The 27,839-nt window shown below is 38.0% G+C and overlaps 2 protein-coding genes across 4 annotated transcripts; one reads left to right on the top strand and one right to left on the bottom strand.

The window, feature by feature from the left end:
- Window positions 1-624: 624 nt before the first annotated feature.
- tbc1d20 (TBC1 domain family, member 20) lies at window positions 625-5,695 on the bottom strand. Its single transcript, XM_008408408.3, has 8 exons — window positions 5,256-5,695; window positions 4,879-5,064; window positions 4,592-4,672; window positions 3,423-3,609; window positions 3,215-3,316; window positions 2,361-2,502; window positions 1,446-1,624; window positions 625-1,224 (listed from the first exon to the last, which is right to left on the bottom strand). Exons 1-8 carry the CDS (start codon window positions 5,305-5,307, stop codon window positions 960-962), a joined length of 1,194 nt encoding a protein of 397 aa, XP_008406630.1. The 5' UTR covers window positions 5,308-5,695; the 3' UTR covers window positions 625-959.
- znfx1 (zinc finger, NFX1-type containing 1) lies at window positions 5,209-24,216 on the top strand. Of its 3 annotated transcripts, none has more exons than XM_008408410.2 (19): window positions 5,209-5,323; window positions 8,269-8,365; window positions 9,738-10,432; window positions 10,553-10,784; window positions 10,869-11,218; window positions 11,308-11,487; window positions 11,603-11,709; window positions 13,165-13,403; window positions 13,651-13,779; window positions 13,999-14,147; window positions 14,279-14,422; window positions 14,544-14,661; window positions 15,078-15,319; window positions 16,482-16,621; window positions 18,279-18,411; window positions 18,571-18,738; window positions 20,753-20,863; window positions 20,998-21,093; window positions 21,292-24,216. In XM_008408410.2, the coding sequence occupies exons 2-19, from the start codon at window positions 8,320-8,322 to the stop codon at window positions 23,737-23,739; spliced, it is 5,727 nt and encodes a 1,908-aa protein (XP_008406632.2). In that variant the 5' UTR covers window positions 5,209-5,323; window positions 8,269-8,319; the 3' UTR covers window positions 23,740-24,216. The 3 variants fall into 3 exon arrangements, with proteins under 3 accessions (XP_008406632.2, XP_008406633.2, XP_008406631.2); XM_008408411.3 differs by lacking the exon at window positions 5,209-5,323 and adding an exon at window positions 7,064-7,573 and having other exon boundaries at window positions 15,081-15,319; XM_008408409.3 differs by lacking the exon at window positions 5,209-5,323 and adding an exon at window positions 7,066-7,573.
- The last annotated feature ends 3,623 nt before the right edge of the window (window positions 24,217-27,839 follow it).

Genomic DNA, 27,839 nt, shown 5'->3' with positions numbered 1-27,839 from the left:
AAGAGTGAATAGCTATTATAGGGCATGTCTCGGAGGAACCATTATAAAGACCGTTTTACTAAATATTTGAGTTTTCTTGCAACTCTTTGCTAAGTCACTGTTTATTTCCGGATTGTAAAAGCCATTTCTATGATTTTGGCGTTAACCTTCAATAAAAGTATTGACGTATGTTAATTAGACTACTTTACTTATACCCATTTGTATTCATTTTTATATGAAAAATGGATAATCTTAGCCACAATCCCCATTTAAAATGCACAATGAAGATTGACATTTCTAGTAGATGCTGCATTTACAGAAAAAGATCCAAATTACACAATTGAAAAACAATCAGAGAGGATGAAGAAACTAAAGCCCATCAAATACGGCACCAAAATGGTTTCGTGTTCCAGTAAAATTACTGACATCCCTCAAATTTTACAGTTGTTTAAATACAGGGGATCCTCAAGTTGGTCTCAGTACAGGTATCAAATGCGTATAACAAATGAGTTGCAATCGAACACACACACACACGCGCACGCACGCAAACACGCATTCTCTCATTCTTGGCAGCAAGTTTCAAGTGTAGTGAGTCAGGCTTTCAGCATAAATCTCAGTGAGCGAAACACTAATTCAGACATCCTATTACAAAATATAAATAAACTTTAATTATGACACAATTAACAACATTCCTTGGAAATATTTTCTTCATTTTAACATGGAGAATTTCTTCATTTAGGAGCGCCAGCAGCTTTTAAACCTACACGCCCTTTTAAGGATTCATAAATTGCCACGGACTTATGAACTCCTCTCAGAGCGGAATGTTTGGTCGCATCCTTGACAACAACAGAGGAGTGTTAAGATGTTCAGCTTAGTTAGCACTCTCCAGACAGTGTTAGACTCCAAAAGTGTTCAGAGGGTTCTAGGAAAGGATCCACCAGTCAAGGAGAGAAAATATGTCATGTTGGTTTTAGGGCAGCTCAAGGAAACAAGTCCAGCTTGGGGGCCCACTCCAGAGCTGTGTTAACCACAGCAAGAGCTGCTGCCCCTAAAGCCACAGTCAGACCCATGACTGCCAATCTGACAAAGCGCCGGGCAGTTGAAGGTTGTGCCACAGTCATGACAGGGTTCGCTGTCGAGCTCTCTGGAGAACCCTGCTTTTGTCTGCGTCTGCGACGGAGAACTGTGTCCGGCCGTTGCTGAGTAGATGCAAGCTCAAAGTCCTTAAAGGTAGAAGTCGCCATGCTTATGAGGAAAATAGAGATGGAAAAAGGGGGAGAAAAAAAAAGAAGGACATTGAAGAAGTTAATAGAGGAACAGCAAGTTACGCTTGTTGGTGAAAAGCAAGGGAAAATTACATTTGTGCTTTATATTAAAAGAGGATGCAAAGGAGAGAAATAAAAGATGGCAGAAACAGCCTGTAAGGGTAACGTGTTTACAAGCATCAGCCCTAAGGACTTAAGTACCTTTCATGTGCAGCTGCCTCTCTGGCCAGTTCAGAGGGAGGAAACTGGACAAAGAGGTCTCCAGCTCGGCTGATCAGTGTCTCGTATGGCAGATCCTGGGGAATCTGAGACAGCAGGTGATGGACCATTGCCATATCACATTCACAGTCCAACACCTCCCCCTCCCGGTGCAGCACAATCTGCAACAAACAACACATTCATTTCTCAAGGGCCATCATGACAAGTGCAAGCATTTACTGTGAGTGCCATCGAGTGAAAGAGTCTGCTGTCAGGGGTGCAACAAGCTGCTACATTTCAGAGAAAAATCGGGCTTGCCAAACTAGTTGCAATCTCGAGGAAAAAAAACAAAAAAACATGTCGAACATCAAGATGTGGCACGGCTAAAGTGACCCTATCCCTAAGGGATCAATCACATCAGCATTCGACTATTTCTCCTTGTACTAAAGATGGGGGTGGGAATGTGCCAAATTGTAAAACTGATTAAGCCACAGCAGCATCTCAGTAGAGTAGAATTTTTTCCCTTGTAAATGTAATGATTATGGCTTAATCCTAATAAACAAGTTTTTAACAAATTAGAATATCCTGTATTCCTACAGAATCTAGAAGAATTCTGTAGGAAATCTGACAGTTGTTCAGCAGACAACCATTGACATCTTACACATTAATGATAAGATGCTAAAAATAATTACTGTACCTAGGAATAATAGTGGAAAGTTAAGTGGAAGGAAAATATGTGATGGGAAATGAGAAACAAGAAAAAAAAAAAAAATCAATAAAACCTCAGCAGCACCAGGGGCTTCTTGCCACCCTGCATAGATGTAGTACATTCCTTTTTTTTTTTTTTTTCGTATTTCTGTATCAAAAATATTTTCTCTGATGAACTATTCAATTAAGTAGACATGAGAGGAAACTTACCACAGCCGCAAAATAGATTGGCATCAGTGGATGGCAGGCCAGGAAGAAGTCATACAACCGTACAACATGACGGAAATCAGAGAGCACATGGCCAAACCAGGTTATCAGCCAGCTGAGAGCAAAGACTGTGCCCACTTCAGCCCTGAGAATTAATAAAAGACTTACAATGAGATTAACTTACAAACAAGCCTGAGATAATTCACAGCTTCTTAACTACAGATTCATTTTTACCAAATCTGTTTGGTTTTAAAAACATTCATTTCTTGAAAAACAAACAAACAAACAAACAAACAAAAAAACCAATAAGATATGACGAGAAATTTTAGGTTACATGAGGAGACCAGACAGAGCAAGTCAGTTCAAAAGGCCATCGATGGAATCAGCGAGCCAAGCAAAGGACTTAATGACGTGCTGTTTACAGTCTAAAGTTAAGCTATCATAATGGGATCAGTGTTCTGTTAAAGAGCGCAGAGACTGCATTTAAAATCTTTTATCTGCAATGTTTGTGTATATTAATGTGGAACATTTATGTGAGCTTTTTGTGGAAAAATAGAACATTGCTTCTGGATTTTTCACAACAGAACATGTTAACAAGGATTAATATTCAGGGATTGCAAAATTCCATTCAAAGCTTATAGATGTATGTCCCTGCAAAACTGTTGCGTCTGTCTAAAGTAAAGTGTTTATACATTCTCCACGTTTTCTTCTCTTTTAAGTTGCGCATGCATCGTCCTTCTCTTTCTGCCCATTCTTCTTCATACAACATGAACATTTTGGAGGATTTTGCTTTTTGAATATCTACCAGAGCCAGCAACATCCATCATAGCTGTGTATAAAATAACAAGGAATCCTACTGCTGCATGAAGTCCTGCACCTCAGGGTTGACCCTTTCGATAATAGGCATCAGATAATTAAGAATGTGTTTTGTGTTGTCCATGGTGGGGTCCATGAAGTCCCTGTGATAGAGGGCAAAACAAAGAATTCAGATTCAAGTATAATCTAACCTTAAAAGATAAACTTAACAGAAGTCAGGCTGCTGACCAATTTGCTTTAGGCATGTACCTGAGGTGATGTGTGGAGAGTTTTTCTACTAGAACAGTTGCCAGGCGCTCCCCCACGACCAACAAGAAGGTGACAACAATGTCATGGTATCCCTGGTAATAGTGCAGCTGGGGATTACGTTGCAGAACTCTCAGGATTATGTCAATTAGTTCTTCCTGAAGACCCTCTCTCTGCTCATCTGGCATACCTGCACAAGTAAAAATAAAAATTTATATATATTTTAAGACAGACCAGTCAAAATCTGTTAAGGCTAACATTTATCAGCAGATTTTTTTAAGACCGAGAAACAAATATGGTTTAATAATATTCTCTTTATATAATTTAAAAAATGCCTTTTTGAAATGGGTTATGAGGCTGCATTAAAAGTGAAGAGTATTAACTTTAATGCTGAAAAAACAAGGTAATCTAAACAGGGCTGTTCATAAATAAAAACTTACTGACTGGGATCAATTTGAAATGTATGTCACTGACTTGGAATTTGACTTACAACTGGCTTTTTTGTAAATGTGCCTTGAGACAACATTGTTGCGAGCAGGTGCTACATTAATATATTTACTTCAAAAAAATAACATTTCCACCTGCATACTAACAAATACAAACAATAACAGATACTAAACTTCGGTATGTGATCAACAATGTCACAGACTCAGACTGGTGGATATTAGACAATCCTTTACGAGGCCAACTAACATAAGCACAACGTTTCACAACCAGTTCTTACTGAGAACATCACTTGTGAGAGGACTTGGCTAATTTTTTGTAGTGCAAAGTGCATCCAATAAAAACGACATGAGTGTTAACTGCCAGCTGAACCCTCCAGGTCAGCAAGTAAGGGTCACAAATTTGTAAGACTGCATTAATTTCAAGAGAATATTTATTTATTTTAGGTGTTTTGTGAGCAGAATATAAAAATTTGAAAACCTTTACAGCATCCCACAATCAAATTCTAATATGATACTCTAAATTAATAATAAAAAGTTTTGTTTCTTTAATAACCTAAACCCTAAAAAATAAAAAAATTTAAAAAAAGAATTTCCAGCACCTTAACAGTAATTTGCATGAGATTATGACATCTTCCTAAATTCCTAATAAAAGCACCCCACATGTTGGACATACTGCAAAGCATTAACAACAGGTTTTTTGTTTTGTTTTTAATGCAAACTACTCACCAGGTGGAAACCTTCGTAGTGAACGCTGAACATCCAGCAAGACCTGGTTGTAATCCTTATTGTTTTCCCGCTCTACTTTTTCTGGACAGGACAAATTGCCATTAGCAAACAGTGTATGCGAGGAGAAGTTGCACCTGATCAGAGTGTGAAAATAACTGCCATCATGCTAAATTTTAAAAAAAAGCGGAAGTTTGTTCAGGTGCAGGGAACAAATCTATATCCAAAATTGTTTTTCATATGCATTTGTATATATATAAAAAAATAAAGAGCTATGCAAGAAACGGTACCAGGTTCTTGATCCAAAAGGTGAGGGGGGATGTTGAGGAGCCAGGGCCAGACCTGACAGCGAATCTCATCAGTCAGCAGTCCCCCCTCACTGATTGCCATCCTCCTCAGCGTTGCTACGTCCACTGGATCCACGCTAAGGGCCTGGGTGATGTCTGCTATTTTCCGTTTCCGTTTGGTTTCCCAGTCTACCAGAGGGGGAAAAAAAACCGTCTATTCTCAACGTTACAGTTAAAAATCAATAGTAAACAACTATAAGCAGAATTGAGAGATTATGTTTTAACAAGTTATGAACTGATGACTTCTAACCGCTTTCGTGAGTAGTCGCAACCTGGCAGTCTCTTAATTAACTTTACCCGTTACACCGTTTTCCACGTACCTTGCTTTCCATTCATCGGCGACGGCGAGCGATCACTTCTAGTCGTCCTCATTTTTCTCCTCTTCTTGGTGAGTTCTTATTGCAAATCATCTCTTGACATTTTTCGGTTGACTAACCCCCGTTACAGTTCTTATACTTGCTGTAGTAGATAGCCGTTGTTAGCAACGGTAGCCTTCATAAAGACACGGCCCCTGACAGTTGTCTTGCTATTGTGTTAGCTAGTAACCAAGCTGGCACCGCACTGGTCTGGTTCTACAAACGATACTTCCACTAAAAGAGCCATCAGTTCTTTAGACCGCTGGCTGGAAGGAATATAACGCAAGAACCGCAGAAACCGCTACATGTTTACACTGGCGGAAGTGATCTGCATCAGCGTTAGCTTCCCTGCTAAGAATGAATGATGACGTCTGCTCCAGCTGAGTGGCGGAGTCAGCTCCTTACCAGTCAGCCGGAGAATGACCCAGCTACAAGTAGGGCGGAGGGCGTTATATTTTATTTTTTTCAAAACAAAACGAATCAGGGTATGTATTTCAGTTACATTACATGTTATGTAAAATAAGACCACAACTAAATGTAAAACAAGCAAACAAAAAACGTCAACAGATATAAAGTGTAATAATATAAAGTTTACAGCTGGGGACAATTCAGAATGTTAAACTATCCAATGATGTAGTTTTCCATTTAAAAATGCCCAATAAAGACATATTGCCTTATTGGTCTTACTCTGCATAAGCTCTGTTATAAGTCAGTATGCTTGGCTCTATTTTTTTTCTTTTTTTGCAGGCCAATGTAGTTGTGCAAGAAACATTGCTATGACTTAAATCAATATCCATTTATCGCTAATCTGTAATTTTAAAGTGGAAAATAATTAAAAACATGACAAAAAACCCCCCCCCACAATTTTCCTGAATGTGATTTCACCATAAAAATCTTGATTTGTTTTTGGAAGTTGATTTTTTTAATTATTATTATTTGATAACAGCATAGGAAAACACGTAGCCATCATATGTTGTTCTTTGGTGACGATTACATTTAAGTTGGCACGCATGCAAATAATAGATTGTTTAGTAAAGAGTTGGTAACTTTAGAATCTTGTAGCAGGAAGTTATGCCACAGTCTGTTATTTTCGTTTTTGATGTTGTGGTACCATTGCCCCGACGTTGTGAGGACTTTCTGGTAATGTTCCTGCAGTGACACAAAACAAATGCTCATCAGAGTGGAGCGACACTAGTTCCTCCATGATAATCTGCTGGACCCTTTTCTCAATTATGTTGATGCTGAAGTAACTCAAGGTGCGGGATCTCAACACTCACAACTCTACACATTGTTTTTGAGAAATGTCAACAGGAAGTGACGTTTGTTTCAGTTACCTCAGAAACAGTCTCTACTGTACCGTTTCTCTATCCCCGTGGTGTTACTCAACGAGATGAGATTATCAGATTTTTATGCTTCGATGATCTCAATGCAGATCACTTCCTCTACTGCAAGGTCGATAATGCTGGGAAATGTGTACTCCGGTCGATTTCTGGACGGCATTCATCCTTGCATTCATTTTATTCATACTGTGCACTTGGAGAGGAAATCTTTGTTGGGCAAAGGGGAGGGGGGATATTAAATCAAGGGCAAACTGATCAAGCCATGTAATGACTGGTCATGTAAATTAGAGTATGAAAAACATACAAAAACCTCAGACCCCCTGCTAAACCAGGGTTTAGTCATGTCCATCAACTCTGTGATGTTAAATAAAGGACCGCTGCTCTGCTCTCCGGCTGTTAAATAGTACGGAGCCGGTGACATTAAGGACAAGTGTAAAATTACAGCGAGGAAAGCCTTTTTATCCAGGTTTTCTTTTACATTTTATATCCTCAAATGTCGCATTTCAAATGTATGGATGTTTTACGATGCTTACTGTAAAATAAAATTACAATAATTCTGTAAATAGCACCAGTTTGAGGTAAACGTGTCAGCAGAGTCTATCGCAGCTTCTCTAGAAATTGCGTCGTCTCGTCATAATAATCAACAATATGTCCAATATGTCCTTAAACAAACTCTCAAAGAGTCAGTCACCAGGATCCAGTCAGTACCACTTGACTAAGATGCGTCACAGTTTCTTGCCCTGCAGTGCATTCTAGGGGTGGTGTAGTTCTGATGAAACGAAAACGGAAACTAAGAAGTATTTATAAAGACGCCCACAGCTGGCGCAGTCAGATATCGGACGTCTAGATAAAGCGACCAGCAGAGCAGACTAAACCTTCTTACATTTCGACAACTTCAATGATAAAGTACTGTAATGTATTATTGAGGACATTTGAATAAAGGTGAGTCATTTTGATTTTAATTTTACTCTGTATATCCATTGGAAATATTTGTTAATTACCACTTAAACAATATTTAATTTAATTTTAGGTATGAAGTAATATCCTTAATTCAATTACAGGTCTATCAATAACTTATGAATGAAGAACAGGTGTACTTACTACACATAGGTCGTTAAATTATACTTATTTGGGGAGACGTCTGTGCTGGGGGTTGCTAGCATAACATGCTTTGTTGTCAAGGCCATCACAGTTTCGAGAGAAAGGAAACTTACACCAAGGCGGAAATGAAGTGACTTCCTAAAGGGGGCGCACTTTCCTCTGACTGAAGTTCATAGCAACACAAGGCTTCAAATTGAAATTACTGCAAAGCAAATGTTCTGCAAAGACCTTTTAGATTGATTTTAATTGCTTTAGTATTGTGCGGGACTGAAATGTACACATACATTTTGCTCTAATAACTGAGAAGCAGCCATTAAAAATTGTTTTTAATTTCCTGTCTGGACCTAAATAATGTGATTTCTACCTCATATCTGACTGTAACATTATTTTGATCTGTTGATGCTGAGAGTGAAGAAATGCGTGCTATCTGTATTTCTTTGGGCTTTACTTTTGGATATGCAGAGGTGTTTCATTGTTTTTAGGTATTCACTTGGATGCGGTGTTTATATCTGTTTCCACTTTATTTTCTGTTTCAGAAATATCCTTTACAGCCTGCATAGAAATCAACAACTACCACATGAAATACCATGGAAAGGCCGACTTTTAGGTCAGGCAGAAGAGGGACTCATAATGGTTAGTTATTTCCATCAATATGCCTGTCAGAATAACACATACTGTGCAGCACGTTGAAGCAGTATTAACACTCCCTCAAGAATTTCACATTTTGTCATGTTATAAGCACACACTTTAATGTATCTGTTTGGATTTAATGTCAAAGTAGTGTGGAGCCGATGGAAAAATATATGGTTTCCAAAATATTTTACTCTGAAGTGGTTGGCTCATTTATAGTTGTAAAATTTAGTCATATTCAATGTGTGAAGTCTGTCACCATCAGTTTTATTGTTTTAGTACAGATCCTCAATTGGCCTTAAGCCTGGACTTTGGATTATTCTAACACATTGCCACGCGTTGCTCTTAACTGTTTCATTGTAATTCAGGCTCTACGCGTGGTGTCATCTTGCTGAGAGTTTTGCCGCAATCCCAGTCTCCAACCTGTTGTTGCCTTTAAAAGTTATTTTTATTTTCAAGACTACCCTGTGTTTACCTCCATCCAGCTGTCCATCGCTACGAACCCATCTGCCTCTCCTTGTGAAAAAAACAAACATCACAACAGCCTGATGTAGTGATCACAGCATTCTCACTGGAGAATGGTGCGATCAGAGTCACAATCAATGTGTTTTTGCTCACATTGAGTTTTGCGTGAAGGCCATACATAAAGTTAATTATTAGCCACATTTTATCTTCTACCACGTTAGTTGTTTTCCTTATAGCAAACTGCAAATGAGATATTGGGTGGCTTTCTTTTAACAGCAGCTTTTCTTCTTGCTCTTTAGTCATAAAGGCAATATTTATGGAGTGTGCACATATTAGTCCACTTGCCAATGAATTCTCCCACCTGAGATGTGGATTGAGAGTCTTGCCTTGTTGTTTTGTTAGTAGGTTTAGAGTTGTATTATATTCTTTCCAGTTTGATGTGATGAGTTGTGCAGTGGTCTGTGAGATGTTGAAAACTCTAGATAGTTTTATAAAGCATAAAACTTCTTCACAACTTTATCTGTCGCATCATTAGGGTATCTTGATTGTTATGATACTTTATTGCTTATACTCTAACAAATCTCTGAGGTCTATACAGAACAGTCTCAGTGAAAAAAGAGGTACATTTGATCAGGCATTTAGATTTTGTTACATAAAATTTGATTTAGGGGTATCAGAGTAAAAAGAGGATTAATACAAATACATGCCTACATTTTCTGATTATAGTGAATATTTTTAAAAACTTTATTTTCCATTTGTTTCAAAATTGTGCTCTATGTGGGTAGGTTAATGAAAGGTTCAAGGAGAATGAATACTTTTGTAATGCGCGATGCATAGACCCCTTGTTAATAGTAAAAAAAAAAAAACGGAAAAAAAAACATTTACTATGTTATTATTCTTCTTCTCTCAGGTCAATATGACAATGACCAATATGAAAATGGACATGGACAAAGAGGACGAGGACGAGGAGGATTTCAGGGAGACAGAGTGAGAGAGCAAGAGGTCAGAAGAAGAGCACAAAGTCAGGGGCACGGTCAAAGAGATGCAGACAGACAGAGAGGAGGAGCGAGAGGAGGATGGAGAGGTGGACATAGAGGGGGAGGTGCTGAAAGGCTGAGACTTGGAGGAGGCAGAAATGAACAGCCAGGTGGTGCTGAAAGACAAGGAATGAGAGCAGGGGCAGCAGGAACAGGTGCAAGGAGAGGAGGACACAATGGAGACAGAAGGGAAGGCAGAGCTGAGAACAGAGATGGGACAGATCCAAGTTTCCGTTACCTGGGTTATAAAACACTGGAAGACCTCTCCAAACAGGAACCCTCTGTTGTGGCCATTACGCTCTCCTCAAATCCTGGCTTTCGAGTGCTGCTTGATGAGACACCAATGAGACCAGACCTTGTCCAACTTATCTGCTTGGTGGTGAGCAAAGCCTTCACTTCAAGGGCAGACAGAGGCACCCTGCAGCATCTGGCTAACATCATAAAAGAGTCAAAGTTCTTAAGCATCACCCTGCTTCACTATGTGGGAGGCATGATGTCTGACTCCAACCAGACCCGCAGAGCACAATTCCCACAGCATTTGGAATACATCACGGCCATTCTTTTAGAGGTAACTATTGCTTGAAACAATATGCCACTTGCTTAAGAGAAATCATAGGAAATTCTTCAGTGTATTGAACAGAATAAAATACTTTTACCTAATGAACTGTTTATCATCTGTTCTTGTTAGGTGATCAGTATTTTCCCCGCAAGCTCTGTCAATACTGTGAATATGTTAGTGACTTTGCTCCAAGGCTCTATAAACACCCTGAGGGCATCAGGTGTAGATTTTCTACCTAAAGTAGAGGAAAAAATGGAGAATCTCAAGGGTCTAATAGCTCATCTCCAGGAGAGATCGAGGAAAGGTACCCTCCGTACAGACAAGGACACTTATGGTCTTCTGACTAATGCTGATAACCAAGGTAAGGCCTCCTTAGGATATTTCCAGTCACATGATTAGCTGTAAAATATTTCTCTGTGTTTAAGTGCCCACATTTCTGCCACAGATGAAGAACAGGAAGATTTCAGAAACATACCACTGTACCCAACTCCTGAGGAGTTCCATCAGAACCACAAACCGTTTCTCAGAGCTAACCTTACTTCCCAAAGATACAGAAACACCCACCTTTACCTCGATACACACTTCCGGCTGCTTAGAGAGGACTTTGTGCGACCGCTTCGTGAGGGAATTCAACAGTTGCTCCAGAACCAGATGGCCATGGGAAGGAACGACAACCCAGCGAAGATGAAGCGCTTCGATGACATTCGTGTGTATTTTGACGCACACCTGGTGGTGCCCAAGTGCACGCAGACTGGTCTCGCCTACATTGTCCAGTTTGATGTTCAGCCACTGAAGGTGAGGCTCTGGATAGATTTCATCAGCCTCCCATCAAAATGAAGCTATAAACAAGGCTGTTAATAATGCTTTTATTTTTGTTCTTGCAGTTTGTGCGCTGGCAGAACTCCAAGAGGCTGCTCTTTGGTTCCCTGGTCTGCCTGTCATATGACAACTTTGAGAGCTTCTTGTTTGCCACAGTGTCCGATCGGGACCCAAAGTACTTGGAGAAAGGGCAGGTCCAGATTACCTTTACAGAGGAAAGTAGGGTGAAGTTGGCCAGAATACAGGTGAGGCAGGAAGACACTAGGAAGAACATAACTTGGTTTTATATATGGTATCTGTATATGTGGTATCTGTAATACAGATGCTATATCATGTCTCCTTTGTTGTTATTGCTAACAGACAGATCAGTTGTTTCTGATGGTTGAGACGACTGCATACTTTGAGGCTTATCGATATGTTTTGGAAGGCTTAAAGGAGCAGACTGAGGATGATCTGCCCTTTCAGAGGTAATGCCGTTTGTGTAATGTGGAAGAGTTTTGAATTCCATTGTGCTTTTAAAGCAGCTGGAATACATAGAATATGTTTGGGAATGTTATGTGACCTAACCCCTAGAAAGTACATTTGTCATGCTTTGCAAATTAACTCCTTGGTAACACTAGTTCTCAAGTGCCCAGAATGTAACCTGAAACTTTATGGAAGCTGTTGTTTGCAAACCTTTTAAATGGAATTTAGGACTGTCTTAAATTTAAAAAGCTTCTGTGATAGTCTTGGTTCAGCTATGTATTCAACAACTCTACTAACTAGGATTGTACAGTAATAAGAAAACAGTACATTGCAGTTTTATTCTATAACACCTGATTACACAAAATTTCTCCATCCGTAACATTTTTTCCATCATCACATAAATTCTACCCCTCTCCATGGGCCTTGGTATGTTGGGCTGTAGGGTCTATATCGGGTATGATTATAAATAACACTAGAAGTTCATCAAAGTGGTTGAAAATACCATTTGTGTGCAGAGTTGCATCCAACCAATTTTTTTGCGCATTTGAAATTGCACACCTTGACAGTGTAATGATAATTGTGATTCAATGTATTAACTACCACATCAGTTACAACATTTGTTGACCTCTATGACATATGAAATCATATAAAGTTGCTTGTCCCCCAGGTATTAAATTCATTGGCCGTTGTAATTCTTAAATTACAAGAACTTGGCCTTTTCAATTCAGTCTATTTATCTGTTCTTTGCAGACATCACCACTATTTCATGTTAAATGTATACATATCCATTAGCTCTCTGACTGCTATATGGACTTCATTGTTTAAGTCATTGAGTGAAAACAAATCTTTGAATCATTTGGGGGAAATTTCACTAAATTGCCTTTCTCACAAACCAATTTAATCCTCCATTTCAGTATATTACATGTTTAGTTATTACGTCTTTCTTCCTGGGAAAGAGCTCTAAAACCTAAGATAGATGAATAATGTTACTTAAAATTAGCCAATACTGCACCTGCAGAAAAACAAGGCGAGAGAACTAACAATGAGAGCATATTTTTAAGTGAGTGCTAATGTAGCTATTATTTTCATAGAAGGGTTATAGTTGTGGTCAAGATTGATCTCCTTTTGTGGTTTCTGCTCTAGCAGATTTGAAGAAGCGACTGACTGAAGATAACCCCCACAATGCTACAACATTGTGAAGAGGAGTGCTTAGGCTTATCGGTGTTGCTTTTCATTTTATGACGAATCCTTCTCAGCACAATAAACTCCAGAATAGTCTGTTGTTTAACTTTTAAAATCACTGTTTCTGAAGCTGCTACCCAAACTGATAGCTGCAAAGGAGACTCTTCTCTTCACAACAGATTTATAGAAAATTTGCAACATCTTGCTACACATACCAAAAGGCCTAACATGTCAAATGAGCCAAATGAGGTTAATATGGATATGTTTGCTTTCAGATACATTGTGGAGTGTTCCACTGATGTGTTACCACCAGCATACCTACAAAGACGGGGTGTTTATGACCTCTCACATGTTGCCAAACCTGAACACAAAAATAGCATAAAGCCCTTTAACAGCCTGGATGTAGATGCCTGGCCTGACATGGAAGAATTGGGCTTGGATGAATCTCAGATGAAAGCCTTTCAGCTTGCAATCACCAAGGAGTTGGCAATCATACAAGGACCGCCTGGCACTGGTGAGAAGCCCAAAACATTTTGCTTGAGCCATAATCTATAATGCCATTTTTTTTAATTCTAAGACTGAATTAGCTGGTTTTATACCCCCCCCCCCCCCCCCAAAAAAAAAAAAAAGAAAAATATTACTGCAAAAAAGTGTTTTTCTTACAGAAGTTGTTCTGGGGATGCCGCTTTGCTGTGCTAATTAATACTGAAACACAAGCGTGTATCTAAATTAGTGCATTCTATGCCTTTTCTTCCTTTCAGGAAAAACCTATGTTGGCCTAAAGATTGCTCAGGCTCTGTTGACCAATAAGGATCTCTGGAACAACACTGATTCAGCTCCAATGCTGGTTGTATGCTATACTAACCATGCTCTGGATCAGTTCCTAGAAGGTAAGCAGTCATCATGGATTCAGATATATTTTCCCATACTGCTTAAATCTACCTGCAAAGACTAATATCAATATAACAAATAAAGATAATGTAAATATACATGACATTTATTTCTAAAAAAGAAAAAGAAAAAATGTCAATGAGAAATTGACATTTAAATCACACCTTTGGTCAAACAGTGTTTAACAATAATTCCTGTGGATTGCCTTTGCACCTTAGGAATTCACAAATTTCTGAAGGACGGCATTGTGCGAGTAGGAGGTCGCAGCAACAGCGAGATTCTGAAACAATTCAATCTGCGTGAGTTGACCCACTCACAACATTTCAAACGCACGCTACCGTCACACCTTCGTACTGCATACAATCAGGTGAGCTTTCAAATATCCTCTGAACTGTTGTGTGAGGATGTATGGTGATTGTACTGAAGAAATAACATATTTTAGTTCTTTTTTGGGGGTTTTTTTTTGCAATAATTTGTACTTCTTATTCATTTTTAAAGATCTACAGGCAACTGTGTGAAGAGGAAAGGGCAATCAAAAGCCGCACCTTGGAGTTAGAGTGTTCTCTCAAAGGTGTGATGCGTGAAACCTTCCTCCAGAGGTTTATGTTAGAAAGTCATTGGATGAATCTCAACTCCCCCCCTGTGAGTCAATAGATAGTGAATTTTTTTGTTGTTGTTTTTCTTTTACTCATGTGAAAACTGAAACAAACTGGAAACCCATGTGGGAATGAGTTTCAAATGTCTTGCTTGGAATGGTTTGCAGATGGAGGATGGCTTTGAGGTCTGGAGTAAAAAGACTCCCAATCTGATGATGGAGTGGTTGGGTTTGGGATCGACTCACTTCCAGCAGAGGGAGCCAGAGACTGTAAATGGAAACGAAGGTGGGTCTTTTAAACTGTGAAAATAGTATATAGGTTTTTGGTAAGTGGCATTGCATCCTGCTAAATAAAATCCATATGGGTTCCATAACATTAAAATCATCATAAAGGCATCAGAAGAATTCTGTTTAACAGCAAAACAAAATAAGTAAGCCGGGGCAATTTGACAATAATATAAAATTTGCACAATAAAGCATACAACACATAAATATGAAAATATATGTTTATAATATTTTTAATTTATAACTTTTCTCTTGCTCTTTAAGTACTTTTGTGGTGGAGCCTTGTCTTTTGTATTATATTGCTTTGTTCAACAGTCATTAATGAAAACCTATTATTTTATAGCACTACATTGGCGCCCAAGCCAAATATTGCTTTCCTGATTCTCATCCAATATGTTATTATTGTATTCTGTATAGCAGAGGAAGCAATGGAGGAGGAAGAAGACCTCATTGAAATTGAAGAGGAGGCTGAGTTGATCCAAGCAGAGCGGATGATTGAAGATGGCTGGACAATTGGTCCCAGAGCTGGCAGAGATGACAAGAAGAAAAGGAACATGGAGGAGGATGTCAGGGAAGTGGAAAAACTGATGCTGGCTGTGAACCTGGACAACGTAGACATACGGGCTGAGCAGAACACACAGAACACAGCAGAATGGGAGGTAAGCACTCAATGAACTCAATGTAAGCAATGCAGATACTGCAAAAATCTCCTGATATCTGAACGGCTTCCTGTAGCATCCAATCAGCCCAAACAGCTGCTCATGCTGCTTTCAGGTGCAGCAGGTACACTGGAAAGTCAAAATATCAAAACAACTCCAAAGTCATTTAAACATATTTTAGTTTTAGCTATGGGCATATTTCCTTATTTTTTAAGCATTATCAGTTTCTGTCCATGGTTTCTTGTTAGTGGGATTTGAAAGTATCTTCTCTTTGGAAAAAAAAGAAGAAAAAAAAGCCTTTGCAGGAGTGACCACATTTATGTGAAGTTCATTGTATTTTCATTCTGCTGAAACTTAGGGAGGGCTTAGAGATAAGGATGAAACCCTCCTCTATGTTCAAGGTCTTGTCAACATCCTAAGAGTTACAATGCTGCTGAACCAAACCAGAAATGTTGGTTCCTACACTCTTTGGGAGAAACCTTGAGTATAAGAAGGTAGTTACTTGTCTAATTAGAACATAGGAGACCTAAGACCTGGTAGGGATATATCAGCTGTTCTCATTCTTACACTCTTCTTATGATCAAAAGACGGAAGAAGGGATACAATTTTCTTTATAAATCAGTAGAAGATACTTGAAAGAACATATGTTCAAAATATTTTATTTAATTGTGTTTATTAAAGTATTTTACTGACCTCCTCTTGTATTGGTTTGTGTCTGACATTTGCCTTCAACGTTACAGGCAGGTCTGGTCGTGTGACCTTTCACACTAGATACATGAAATCGATATTACTTAGAGTAGACACACTATTATTTTATTTCAAAACTTCAATTAGCTGCAAAAAGTCAAAACAATTATTTTAGAGCTTCCAGAAGTTAGAAAACATGTCTGGCAATAATTGTTGCCGGTGGGATTAAATGGGTTAATGGTTGCAGCATGATTTACTCGAGCAACTTTATTATTACAAATAAGTTTCCCTCTGTCAAGAAGATTCCTATGTGTAATTTTATTTCTTCAAAGTTATTAACTTTAGCTTTTGAAACTGTTCAGCACAATGCTATTTCAGTTAATCAATAGAAACAGCCACAGAATCAAGTTAATAACTTAACTGTAATGAACTGAAAGTATGATGATAAAAGTTTAACTTCTCCTTATCTGTCCAGGTGCAAAAGCACCAAAGGAGAAAGATGAAGCAAAAAATCAGACAGGAACTTGGGAAAAGCTCGACTATGACTGACCAGCAGGAGGAGAATGTTGTTGACGTTTGGAGTCTTAATCTGAAAGACAGATGGAGACTTTACAGGTAAATCTGCATTTCTAATTACATTTCTTTTGTTCACCATGTGCCTTTATTTACTTTAATCACCTGGTTCTGTAATGTTTTATTTATTTATTTATTTTGTATTTTAACTGCCCTCCATTTCAATTTGTTCAATGTCCAGCTTTGCTTCCATTACTTTCTGACCAAACTTGAAGAAGAATCATGTTCCCAGAGTGTTTAATTAAGTCAAATAATATGTAAAAAAAAAAATGTATCCCACAGAGCCAAGTTGTAACTGGAAGCATTTTATTAATTAATTAATTAATTTAATTGAAAAAATGACTTTGAGGTCATAATGCTAATTAAATCCAACATCATTTTGTAATTGTTTAACTACTATTTTTTTGTAATTGAGAGTGTATGAAATCCATGCATAATCCACAAAATTTTTTTTTTATTTTTATACAATGATTTTTGCCCACATTGCAACTAGTTTTTACAGAATACGAGAAACAACCCAACGCGTAGACATAGTCTGACTTTTCATCAAGGCCACATTTCATAGCTCAAATTGATATGACTCCCAGTGAATTCATTTGGAATTATTCACAAAAGCAATAAACCGGGGTCACATCTTCTGTTTTCATTTTTCTGATTTTCATTTCTAATTACAAAAACTGAACATGCACTTTTTCTTTATGTAGACAGAAAACGGCTACAAGCCTACCTATAGTTTGCTTTCAAAATCTGTTGATCTGATCTTCTGTGGTAAGTATTTAGTTAAAAAGCAACTAAAGTGATCTGAAAAAAATATGTATTATTATTAACAATGTCATAGTAGGATTTTAATTCAGTCATCTTATAATAAATATTATTACTGTATTATGTGTCCATTATTTAGGTATGTATAAGTAATGGATAAGCATGTCTAGGTTAGACATGCTTATATGTCTAATTTACTTCCTCATCACTAACAAATACAACCCAGGAGGAGAGAAAACCTAACAAAAGATAATTTACAGCTTTAATCATCAAACATGGCTTTTCTGGGCAGTCTTTTGAAAACCAGAAGCTTATTCATTTGTACCTGCTTCATTACATAATTTCACTCCCATTTGGATTTCTTTTTGATACCTTTTTATTATTTAATTGTAGCTTGTTGTACAGCAAGGTTAGACATGTCTCATACCATTTTAAATCTCCCTCAGTGAGACGAAAAAAAAGTCCTTATTGTATTCTAAAGTTTATCTCGCTCAATCTTGATATTTGTGAAGTTGTTGATATTGTAAATATTTTTTTTGTCCACAATTACAATATCCTGGATCTCCTATTTTTCCAGTTTCTTCAATGTTTTAATTCAGCTTAAGATAAATATCATTCTATGAATTATGAATGTTAAAATGGCTTCTGATGTTTCTCTTAACATTTTTGTTTCAGTATCAAAACCTCATACAAGAAAAATATCTTTTTATTTTTAAATAATATACATAACTATTTTAAAAACTTGGTCCTTTATTATTTATCTTCTTAAATTAAACAGTGTACTTTGTTGCCTTTTTGTATGATCTAAATTAATCTGCAGGAATCCGTAGTAATTCAAAAAATAGCCACATTATTTTAACTAACACATTGAACACTTGTTCAACTTGAAAGTTTAATGTTTTCAGGTGTTTTATATTGTGTTTACCTGTGTTTGCAGGCTGTGGGTTTCGCGCTACAGAATAGAGGTCCGTACCAAAGCCCTGGAGTCTGAGGAGGCGTATCAAAACTCAGTGGACAGAATGGCTGATGTTAAACGACAGGAAAACCTCCATGTCCTCAGGGAAGCAACGGTACAGAACTACTTGATCGTGAAATAGCTGAAACGCGTTTTTTTCTGTAGAAATGCTGGCCCACCATATGAAGGTTATCAAAATAAATGCTTTCATGACCAAGGAAGTTAATTCTTGTTAGCTGTGTGATTTAACGGGCTTAAACAATTTTCGTTCTAGGTTATTGGCATGACAACAACTGGGGCGGCCAAGTTCCGTAAAGCTCTGCAGGAAGTACGTCCGTGTCTTGTGATTGTCGAAGAGGCTGCAGAGGTTCTGGAAGCCCACACCATCACCACGCTGAGCAGAGCCTGCCAACACCTCATCCTCATTGGAGACCACCAGCAGGTACAAGCAATTTCCCAAACAATTAGTGATCTTGTTTCTAATTATTCTCGCCGCCACAGATTTGTATTTGCTGATGCACAGTTTTACCAAGGTGTTGTTACATAATTGAAGTTGTCCCACTTAGATGTCTGGATAAAATTTTTATTCATGGCATTGCTGTAAGTGATGTACTGTGTTTGTGCTGCTCCCTATGTTCTTTGTTCCTTGAGGATATGGCAGAAATGTAATTCCAGTAAAAAAGAAAAGAAAGAAAAGAAAATTGAGCAAACCGTTACTGGAGACAGAAGAGATTTGTGAGGAGTGATATTCTGGACATCAGTAGACTATTATACAACAACTTGTCAAGGCCTGCCAAGCACATATGGACAGGCAGCCTGTCTAGCAATCTGTAGCATGTGATCACAACTACACACAGTTCTATCACATGTCTAAATATTCTGTCCAGTTCTCATCATGCTGTGTAACTTCAGTCGGCTGCAAACCAATACTGGCATATATTACCCAGTTTATTCATGGATATTTTTTGTTCGAATTGGAGTTTATCTTCTCTGTCCGTGGGTTTAAACTATCTGACATCATCTGCAACTTTGCGTTTGGACTCTTGTTTTTGCAGAAACCAAACTTGAATCCATGCATGTAATGGAAGTAGCTGGCTCACACTTTCCCAGTAAAATAAGTTTTGGCATTGTTGTGCTATTCATTAATCACAGGTTTGGTGTTGAATCAAGCAGAACACAATGCTTCACATTTTTACTAGAATTCGTCTTGCCTCCTCCACACCCCTCCCACATACTGTACTGGCACAATCACACGCTGTCCTCTAGCTAAATTAGGTTGCGATTGCATACACAGATGCTTAGATTAACACTCACAGGCAAAACAGTGGAGAAAAGAAAGAGTTGAAATACACTTTCATACCTTTTATATTGCTTTTTCTGTCAACCCAACACACAAAGTACCAATAATGTCAAATCTAGGATTAGTGCTGTTTTCACTTGTACTCACAAAGCTTCAAACAAGTACTCACTAAAAACGACTGTAATGTGATCGACCACTTATAAAAGTCATGGATGGATGGAGTTATGTGGAAGGTTCAACGGAAGATGCCAGCTGAGTAAATAAAATTGTTCATGCGGATCTTATCACAGCTGACAGGAGAGGCTTGACTTGATTTAAACAAAATTAATTTAAGCAATCAGAATAAAATCAGATCAATTTATCTAAGAATAGTTCTCATAAAAAAAAAAAACAAAGGCATGGGACATCCATCGCATGGCTCAGTGGTCAGAGCAGACATCCCATACAGAGGCTACAGACCTCGACGTGGCCATCCAGAGTTTGACTCACATTCTTCCTTCCTTCCTGCATGTTTTTTCTCCCTTCTCTCTGCCCCTTTCCTGTCAGGGGCAGAGATATGGTGTTATTTGGTGTTGGCACCAAATAATGGCCATTGGTGCCAACAAAAATTTGTAAAAAACAATACAAAGGTACAAGAAAACAGACAATAATTTAACAATCATGCCAGAAAACACAATAAAAATCAAAGAATTGACTTGACAAATGATTTATGATTGTCTTATAAACTCTAAATCTTTAGGCAATCATTACTATGATCGGGGATTGCAGAGACAGACCTAAGAATGATAAAAATATTTAAATTGGACTTTAAAAATGTATTTTAACAATAATAACATCAATAAAGTAAAGAATAAAATTACATTTGGTTTCAGACAAGCTCCAAAATACCCGTGTATATATAAAAGATAAATAGTACTAATGGGATGAAAGATAAATTAAATATGGAACAGAGCCAACCAAGAAAAAAATCTTAAATTTGATAAATAGATCAAGATGAGATATATGGATGGAAATGATACGGAACTTGTCAAGTTTAACTAAAAACTGAATTGGAAAGATAGATAAAAACCCTTAAAATGTCAGGAACCTGTGTAAAAAGTATACAAGATAAAGATGTACAAGTTATTTTCTTTATCTTTCTTTCTTTTTTTTTTAGCTGAGACCCAGTGCTACAGTTTTCGAGCTTGCTAAAAACTTCAACCTGGAAATGTCTATGTTTGAGAGGCTGGTGAACATGGGACTGCCTTACGTGAGACTCAACTATCAGGTTTGTTTTTCTCACTTTATCATTTCATGTAAATGATGTAAATGAAACAAAAATCTAGCTGAACTTGATTTTGAAACAGTCTTCAATACCAGTTGCAGCGTGATCTTAATTTTTGTTTGTATTTTGCTCTTCAGCATCGAATGAGGCCGGATATTGCTCGTCTTCTGACCCCACACATTTACTCTGCATTGGAGAATCATCCCTCTGTATTCGAGTATGAAAACATCAAGGTACTGAAACATTTTTCACTTGCATTAATTTTTATGCTTATTTGAACCCATGAACTTATGATTCTTCAACCTCATAAATAAAGATATCTGCAATTTTTTTAAGGCATTTTCTACAATTTGAAGTTGAGTGAAACTGACATGCAATGTGCTGTATACTGGAGAATATCATAAAATTTGCTTTCCTTTTAATTTTAACAGGGCCTGAACACAAATCTATTCTTTTTGGAACACAACCACCTAGAGGAAGAGATCAAAGATGGAAAAAGCCATCAGAATATTCATGAGGCAAAGTTTGTTGTTGCTCTGTGCCGGTACCTCCTCCTCCAAGAGTACAAACCAGAGCAAATTACAATACTTACAACCTATACTGGCCAGCTTCACTGCCTGCGGAAACAAATGCCTGCCAGTGAATTCTCGGGGGTCAAAGTACATGTGGTAGACAAATATCAGGGCGAAGAAAATGACATTATTTTGTTATCTCTTGTACGTAGCAACCCGCAAGGAAAAGTTGGCTTTTTGAACATTCCCAATCGGGTCTGTGTCGCTTTGTCACGTGCTAAGAAAGGCCTTTACTGTATTGGCAACAGTGAGATCCTTAGCAGAGTTGAACTGTGGAGCAACATCTTCCACACCTTGAGGGAGAAGGAGCAGGTTGGGAGAGCTCTGACGCTGTGCTGCCAGAATCATCCAAATCGACAGATCAAGGCCTCTAAAGCGGATCATTTCAATGAAGCACCTGAGGGAGGATGCACCCAACCTTGCCAGTTTCGTTTGGATTGTGGCCATGTTTGTACGAGAGCCTGTCATCCTTATGACCCAGAGCACAAGGAGTTTAACTGTACCAAGAAGTGTGAGAAGATCTTATGTAATGACGGACACAAGTGCACACTTACATGTCATGAAAAATGTCCAAAGAAATGTCCGGTGAAGGTTGAGAAGATCATACCTCAGTGTCGGCACACACAAATGGTTCCTTGCCACCAGGATCCAGGGACATTTACATGTGAGGAGCCTTGCCTGAAGCTGCTTCCCTGTGGACATCACTGCGATTCAGTCTGCGGAAGATCTTGCAGCTCTAGGTGCATTGTGCCAGTCACATTAAAGCTTCGTTGTGGACACAGCCAGCAAGGACCATGCTTTTACAAAACAAGCATAGAGCAGCCTGAATGTAGGGCATCATGTAAGCACCAGTTAAAATGTGGGCATGATTGTCGCGGTACGTGTAGCAGGTGTTACCAGGGGCGCTTCCACGCCCCCTGCCCTCGACTATGTGAACGTCTTCTGATCTGCTCTCACAAGTGTACAGAACCTTGTACCCGTGATTGCCCGCCCTGTCGGAAACCCTGTGAGAACTGCTGTGTTCACAGTAAGTGTATGAGGGAGTGTGGGCAATCATGTGCTCCTTGCATTGAGCCCTGTAACTGGCAATGCCCTCACCAAGGATGCAGTAAGCTTTGCCACGAGCCATGCGATCGTCCACCATGCACTCAACCTTGTAAAAAGACCCTAAATTGTGGCCACCCATGCATTGGTCTTTGCGGAGACAAATGTCCAACCAAATGTCGCCTATGCGACCATGATGACGTCTCAGAGATTTTCTTTGGCACTGAAGATGAACCCAATGCTCGTTTTATTCAGCTGGAGGACTGCGGGCACATCTTTGAATCCACAGCTATGGACCAGTGGATGTCTGAAGTCAACCAGGGACCTGAAGAACAGCAGGTAGCCATAAAGCTAAAAGAATGTCCCAGGTGTAGAACTCCAATACGTAAGAATCTGCGCTATGGATCACATATCAACCGCAGTCTAGCTGAGATAGAGATGGTAAAGAAGAAGATAAATGGAAGAAAGTCTGATATTGAGGAAAAAATAAGGATTCTTAAAAATCAGTGGGTTGAAAATCAGAACATTGGTCAAATATATATGCCAAAGGAGGATAAGGAAATTCAACAAAAGCTTGAAAAAACTTACCTCACGGCAAGTGATCTGTGGATCCTGGAGAACAAGATTGATTTTCTGATAAGAGTTGCAAAGCTTCTAAAAGTTGAAAAAGAAAAGATGTTATACACAGATGGTTACAGGTTTCGACAAGGTGTCAATCAGTTCATGTCCTGGCTCAATAACACAAGCCAGAAGTTCACAGATCAACAAGTCTTTGATTTGCAGAGAGAGCTACAGAGACTCAACTTACTGGCTGAACTCAATGTCCGCTGTCACATTGCAGACACAAAAGACCAGATGAGGAAAATGCAGTCTGAAGTTCAAGAAATCAGACATGCCTTGGAAATGCCTGGCCAGTTCACTGAGCAAGACCAGCTAAATGTGAAAGAAGCCCTGAAGAGTCTGGATGAAAAATTTCCAGCCACAGGCTTAGGGATCAGTGAGGAAGAGCGAAAGATGATCGTCTCAGCAATGCGAATGCCTCCTGGCCACTGGCACAAATGTCCCAATGGCCATGTCTATGTCATTACAGAGTGTGGAGGAGCTAATCAGAGATCAAAATGTCCTGACTGCAAAGCATCTATTGGTGGACAAAACCATACACTGGACAGTGGCAACAAAGTCGCCACAGAAATGGATGGGTCCCAGCATACTGCCTGGTCTGAAGCTAATAATCTTCTGAACTTTGACCCACATGACTTCTAAAAAGCAGTGCCATAAACTTCAGATATTGTATTTGCTCAAATGAGAAAAACTAGTTAATACTTGTTTTAAGATCTATTTTAGATAAGTTAGTAAATAGTCTTCACAAAAGTCCATAAATAATTCACAATATAGCATTATTCTTGCATGAAATTTACTTCTGAAAAAAAAAAAGAAAAAAAAATGTCTTTATGTTTTAATTTTTTTAACATGTTTTAAATCACGAGAAATGCATTGGGAAGCGTTTTGACATTTGCTCCCCCAAAATCACAAGTTGTTGTTTTGTTTTAAGAACATGCATCTATATAAGTTGCTTAACAAGAGATGAGTGTAAAGGATGATTTTTATTATGTCAGTAACATCTGTCATGTACCCAAACAATAGGTGGCAGCAGAATACTGTACAACAAAAAAACATATACATGGAGGAGTTGTTAAGCATGTTTGTTCATATGAAATAAAAAAAAAATGATTTATATGATTTCTGTTTTCTTTTCTATGTATTATGTTCTTGAATAGAAATTATTTTCTGAGATGTAGGTAATGCAATTCCCAGCAAGAGTAATTTTTTCTTCATCCTTTTTCTAATATTCCCGTGAGCTAGTTGCAACGAGGGGTAAAACATTTGTGTCTTTGCCTCGATATCATTGGCAATGAAGCCAAAGAAATAACCCTGAAATAACTACCGTTCCTCTTCACTATGCACGACTCATATTCGCTGAGTTTCATTTTGGTGTCTTGTACCAGCTTGCATCACTTTATTATATGATGAATGTGTCCCTGTCACAGGCACAGCTCCGGTGCAAACTTTGCTATCTGAAGGTGGGGGACAACAAAAATGTTCTGTCAGGGTAGCGTTAACAGTGAATAAACTTTAAAAGCTGGCCACTCTTTTAGTATTTATAGTGTTCAAGCACAGAGTTGAGGGAAAGCTGGATGAAAGGCGACGCTGGAGGAAAAGGGTAATATCCTACAAGGTGGACTGACTCATTTATCATGCCATGTGGCCTTAAATATGCTGCTGTCAGTGTCCATGGGTGTGCTTCTCCAATAATAACTATCAAGTTACTCTAAATCTACAATTTTAAAGCGAAATAGGGAACATTCACATTAAAAAAGTGAAATAACAGAATTTTGAGTTATGAAAAAGCATCATTAGGAACCCACGCATGATGTTTGTGCTTTGGTAAAATTGTTATACATTTTATTTTATTTTTTCTCATGTCACAACCGAAAAGTTATATTTATTTTCTCAGTAGTTTATGTGCCAAGTAGAATACAATTAAGATTTGAAAGGAAAATTAAACATTTTCAAAACCATTTTGTAAATAAACTGAAAAGTGTGATGAGCATTCAATGCTTCTAAATAAAACTCAAGATAACTTTTATAAACAATTCTAAGCTTTGATCGTTCTTTATAGCATTGTTAAATTCTGTAAAAAAATCTAAAGGAAATGACAGAACTGCAAACTTGCACTGTACCTACGGTATTGCATTATTCTGAGCATAAGCTGAAAGGCCCAGGGTAAGTCTGAAGGAGTTGTGCTCACAGCTCAGGAGGGAGAATTTGTTGACTGGCCATCTTTTACTGATGTATTCATAAATCCAGCCTTTATGTGAGTGGCAAGAAGAAAGCCATTGCAACAGAGACAAGGTAGTAGAGTTGGTTGATGAGATGAAGTTAAAAGCAGGCTATACAAACTAGGCGTAGGCTGCAGCAGGCCTTTGGATGGAAAAAGAGTGTGTAAATAACTCAAAATGCCACAAGGGAGACTTGTTCCTGGTTTTATTATAGTCACAATAATTGTTTTTTTTTTTTTTTTAAGAATCTTTCTCGCTAAGCCACAAAAATCAATCCAACCAAATTTCCAGTCAGTTCTTATCGTTACACTTTTAAAACACTTTAAAGTAAACTTAATTCAGATCAAAGTGAAGATAATCCCACATATTTTATTCGGGTTTTTTTTGCTAAGGCTAAAACCTAAGTTCATATCAAACCAGGGTTTTGTTTTTTTGTTGTTTTTTTTTGCGCACCATTACATCCCTATTATGTATATTTCAGAATGAAAACAAAAAGACATTCTCTAAAAGACATTTCCCTCCCATTATTCTGGCATACAGGAGATATAAATAATTTGGGTTAATTGTAACTGACCTTAGTGTCACTTATTGTCAAGCTGTGGCAAAAATAAGTTGAATATAATTTTATGCAGTAACGTGAAAATAAAATATGGTTTCCACTATGCATTTTTTTTCTGTTTCCTGCTCACATTGGGGAATAACAGTGGCTGGTGAAACGGTTCAGCTGAGTCTGAATAACACGTTAATGTACGCATAAATATATTCTCAAATGGATGGTTAAAAGTTGTGAAGTGTGTCTCTTTCGACAGCCTAGCGTATTGACAATGATCAGAAAACGACAATCTTTAAGGCTACATGTAAACATGAGAACAAACAGAGAAATATTTATAAAACTTTAAAAAAAGTCAAATTATCAAGGACTAATAACAAGAAAAGTTATGTCTGTGTTACATAACCAACAGATTCTCTACTCTTAGTGGTGCATTCACGTCTTTTATCAATTTTGTGTTTATGTTTTTATAATTTAGTTGCCATGGTACTAAATTATTAAAAGATAAATAAATAAAGTACTAATTCCCTTTCCTTCTATTTTAGATTTTATCAGTTTCACTTGTTTTCATTGAAAGTGTCAGCCAGAGGTGAAAATGGTGTGCACTGCTTTCTTTGTGGGAAAAATCACCAATGTATAAATTGAACTGTTGGTATTTTGCTGTCTAAGGATAATGGGTTTTTACTATCAGAAAATTGCTCATTAATTTTCTCTTAGAGGATTTTTATCAGCACAGCAGTTTGCAGCCCAGTGTTTCTTTGTAACAGAAGCTGCATTTGATATAATGTCTTACTGTAGCTGAAGAAAACAAGAACTTTGATTTTTTTTTTCTTTCTATTTTTGTCCTTTGGTTTGCCAAAAGATCTGAAGCAAAGTTACAAAAACATTAGCTTCTTGTATCATGCAATACCTTGAAGCTTCTTCATGTGCTATGAACCATGTCTCTATGTTAAATTATAAATGAGAGGTTGTTTACATGGTTGTCCTCCAGAGAAGTTATCTTTTAACTTAGTTATTGCACTGAAATAATTGCAGCTCGGCTCGGCATGAAAATTATAAGATACATTTTACAAATGAAGGGAATTAGATGTTTTCTTAAAATAAGTTTACCAACTGCAGCTTCCCGTATATCATCTTATCATTTCAGACAAAAACTGCTCTTTCAAGATATGTACTTTGAAGTCTGCACCGCACATTGCACTTCTTTTTTTTTCTTTTCTAGTAAGCACAATAATTCAACGAGCTCTGATTCGACCTGGAGCTCCGTTTGAGGCCACTACTATTCTTGGCTCTAAAACTTTGCACAACACAAGTTGTGATGAAAGAAAAGACAGCAATCACAGCTTCATTAAATATCACAACACTCCCACTGGCTGTAATTTTCTCCTAAATTTGTCTGCAACCCTCCAGAGCTAGTTTCTGACTGCACAGATCTCTTGTTTTATTTTTTCCCTCATAACCAACAGTGGACATCATTTAGACACAACTGGCCTCCTGTGTCGGCAGTGGTCATCGTTCCCACAGGTGCTTTGGCCTGTTAACACACTGTTCATTTCCCACTGGATTTGACTGATCCTCTGATCAACTTAAACAGAGAGACACACAGACAAAACAAGCAGAAACTATAGGCACACCGGCATTCAGAAGACGGAGTCTGCAGAGACTGAGATAAAATCATGGGGAAAATAGAGAGATTGGGAGGGCAGGGGATGTAGTAGTATGATTGACTGATCTGTTTTCAGGCCACAAGAGAGACTCTGCCAATACAGGGAAGAAGTCCAGAGTTTGAGAGAGATGATATGAAGAGAAAATAAGCCAGATTTGATATGATGTGAATGGAGTACTTTGAATAATCCTCTTCTCCACTGGACCAGTGAATTTGATGTGGGGAGAGATATTCAAGCAGACAAAAGGAGAAAAATCAATATCCAAAGAAAAACAAAGTAAATGGTGAATGGGAGATAAAATGTAAG

Source organism: Poecilia reticulata, chromosome 5 (assembly GCF_904066995.2).
Source record: "Poecilia reticulata chromosome 5, P_reticulata-male-v2, whole genome shotgun sequence".
In the NCBI taxonomy this organism is placed as follows: Eukaryota; Metazoa; Chordata; class Actinopteri; order Cyprinodontiformes; family Poeciliidae; genus Poecilia; species Poecilia reticulata.
This window is presented reverse-complemented; position numbering and strand designations above follow the sequence as displayed.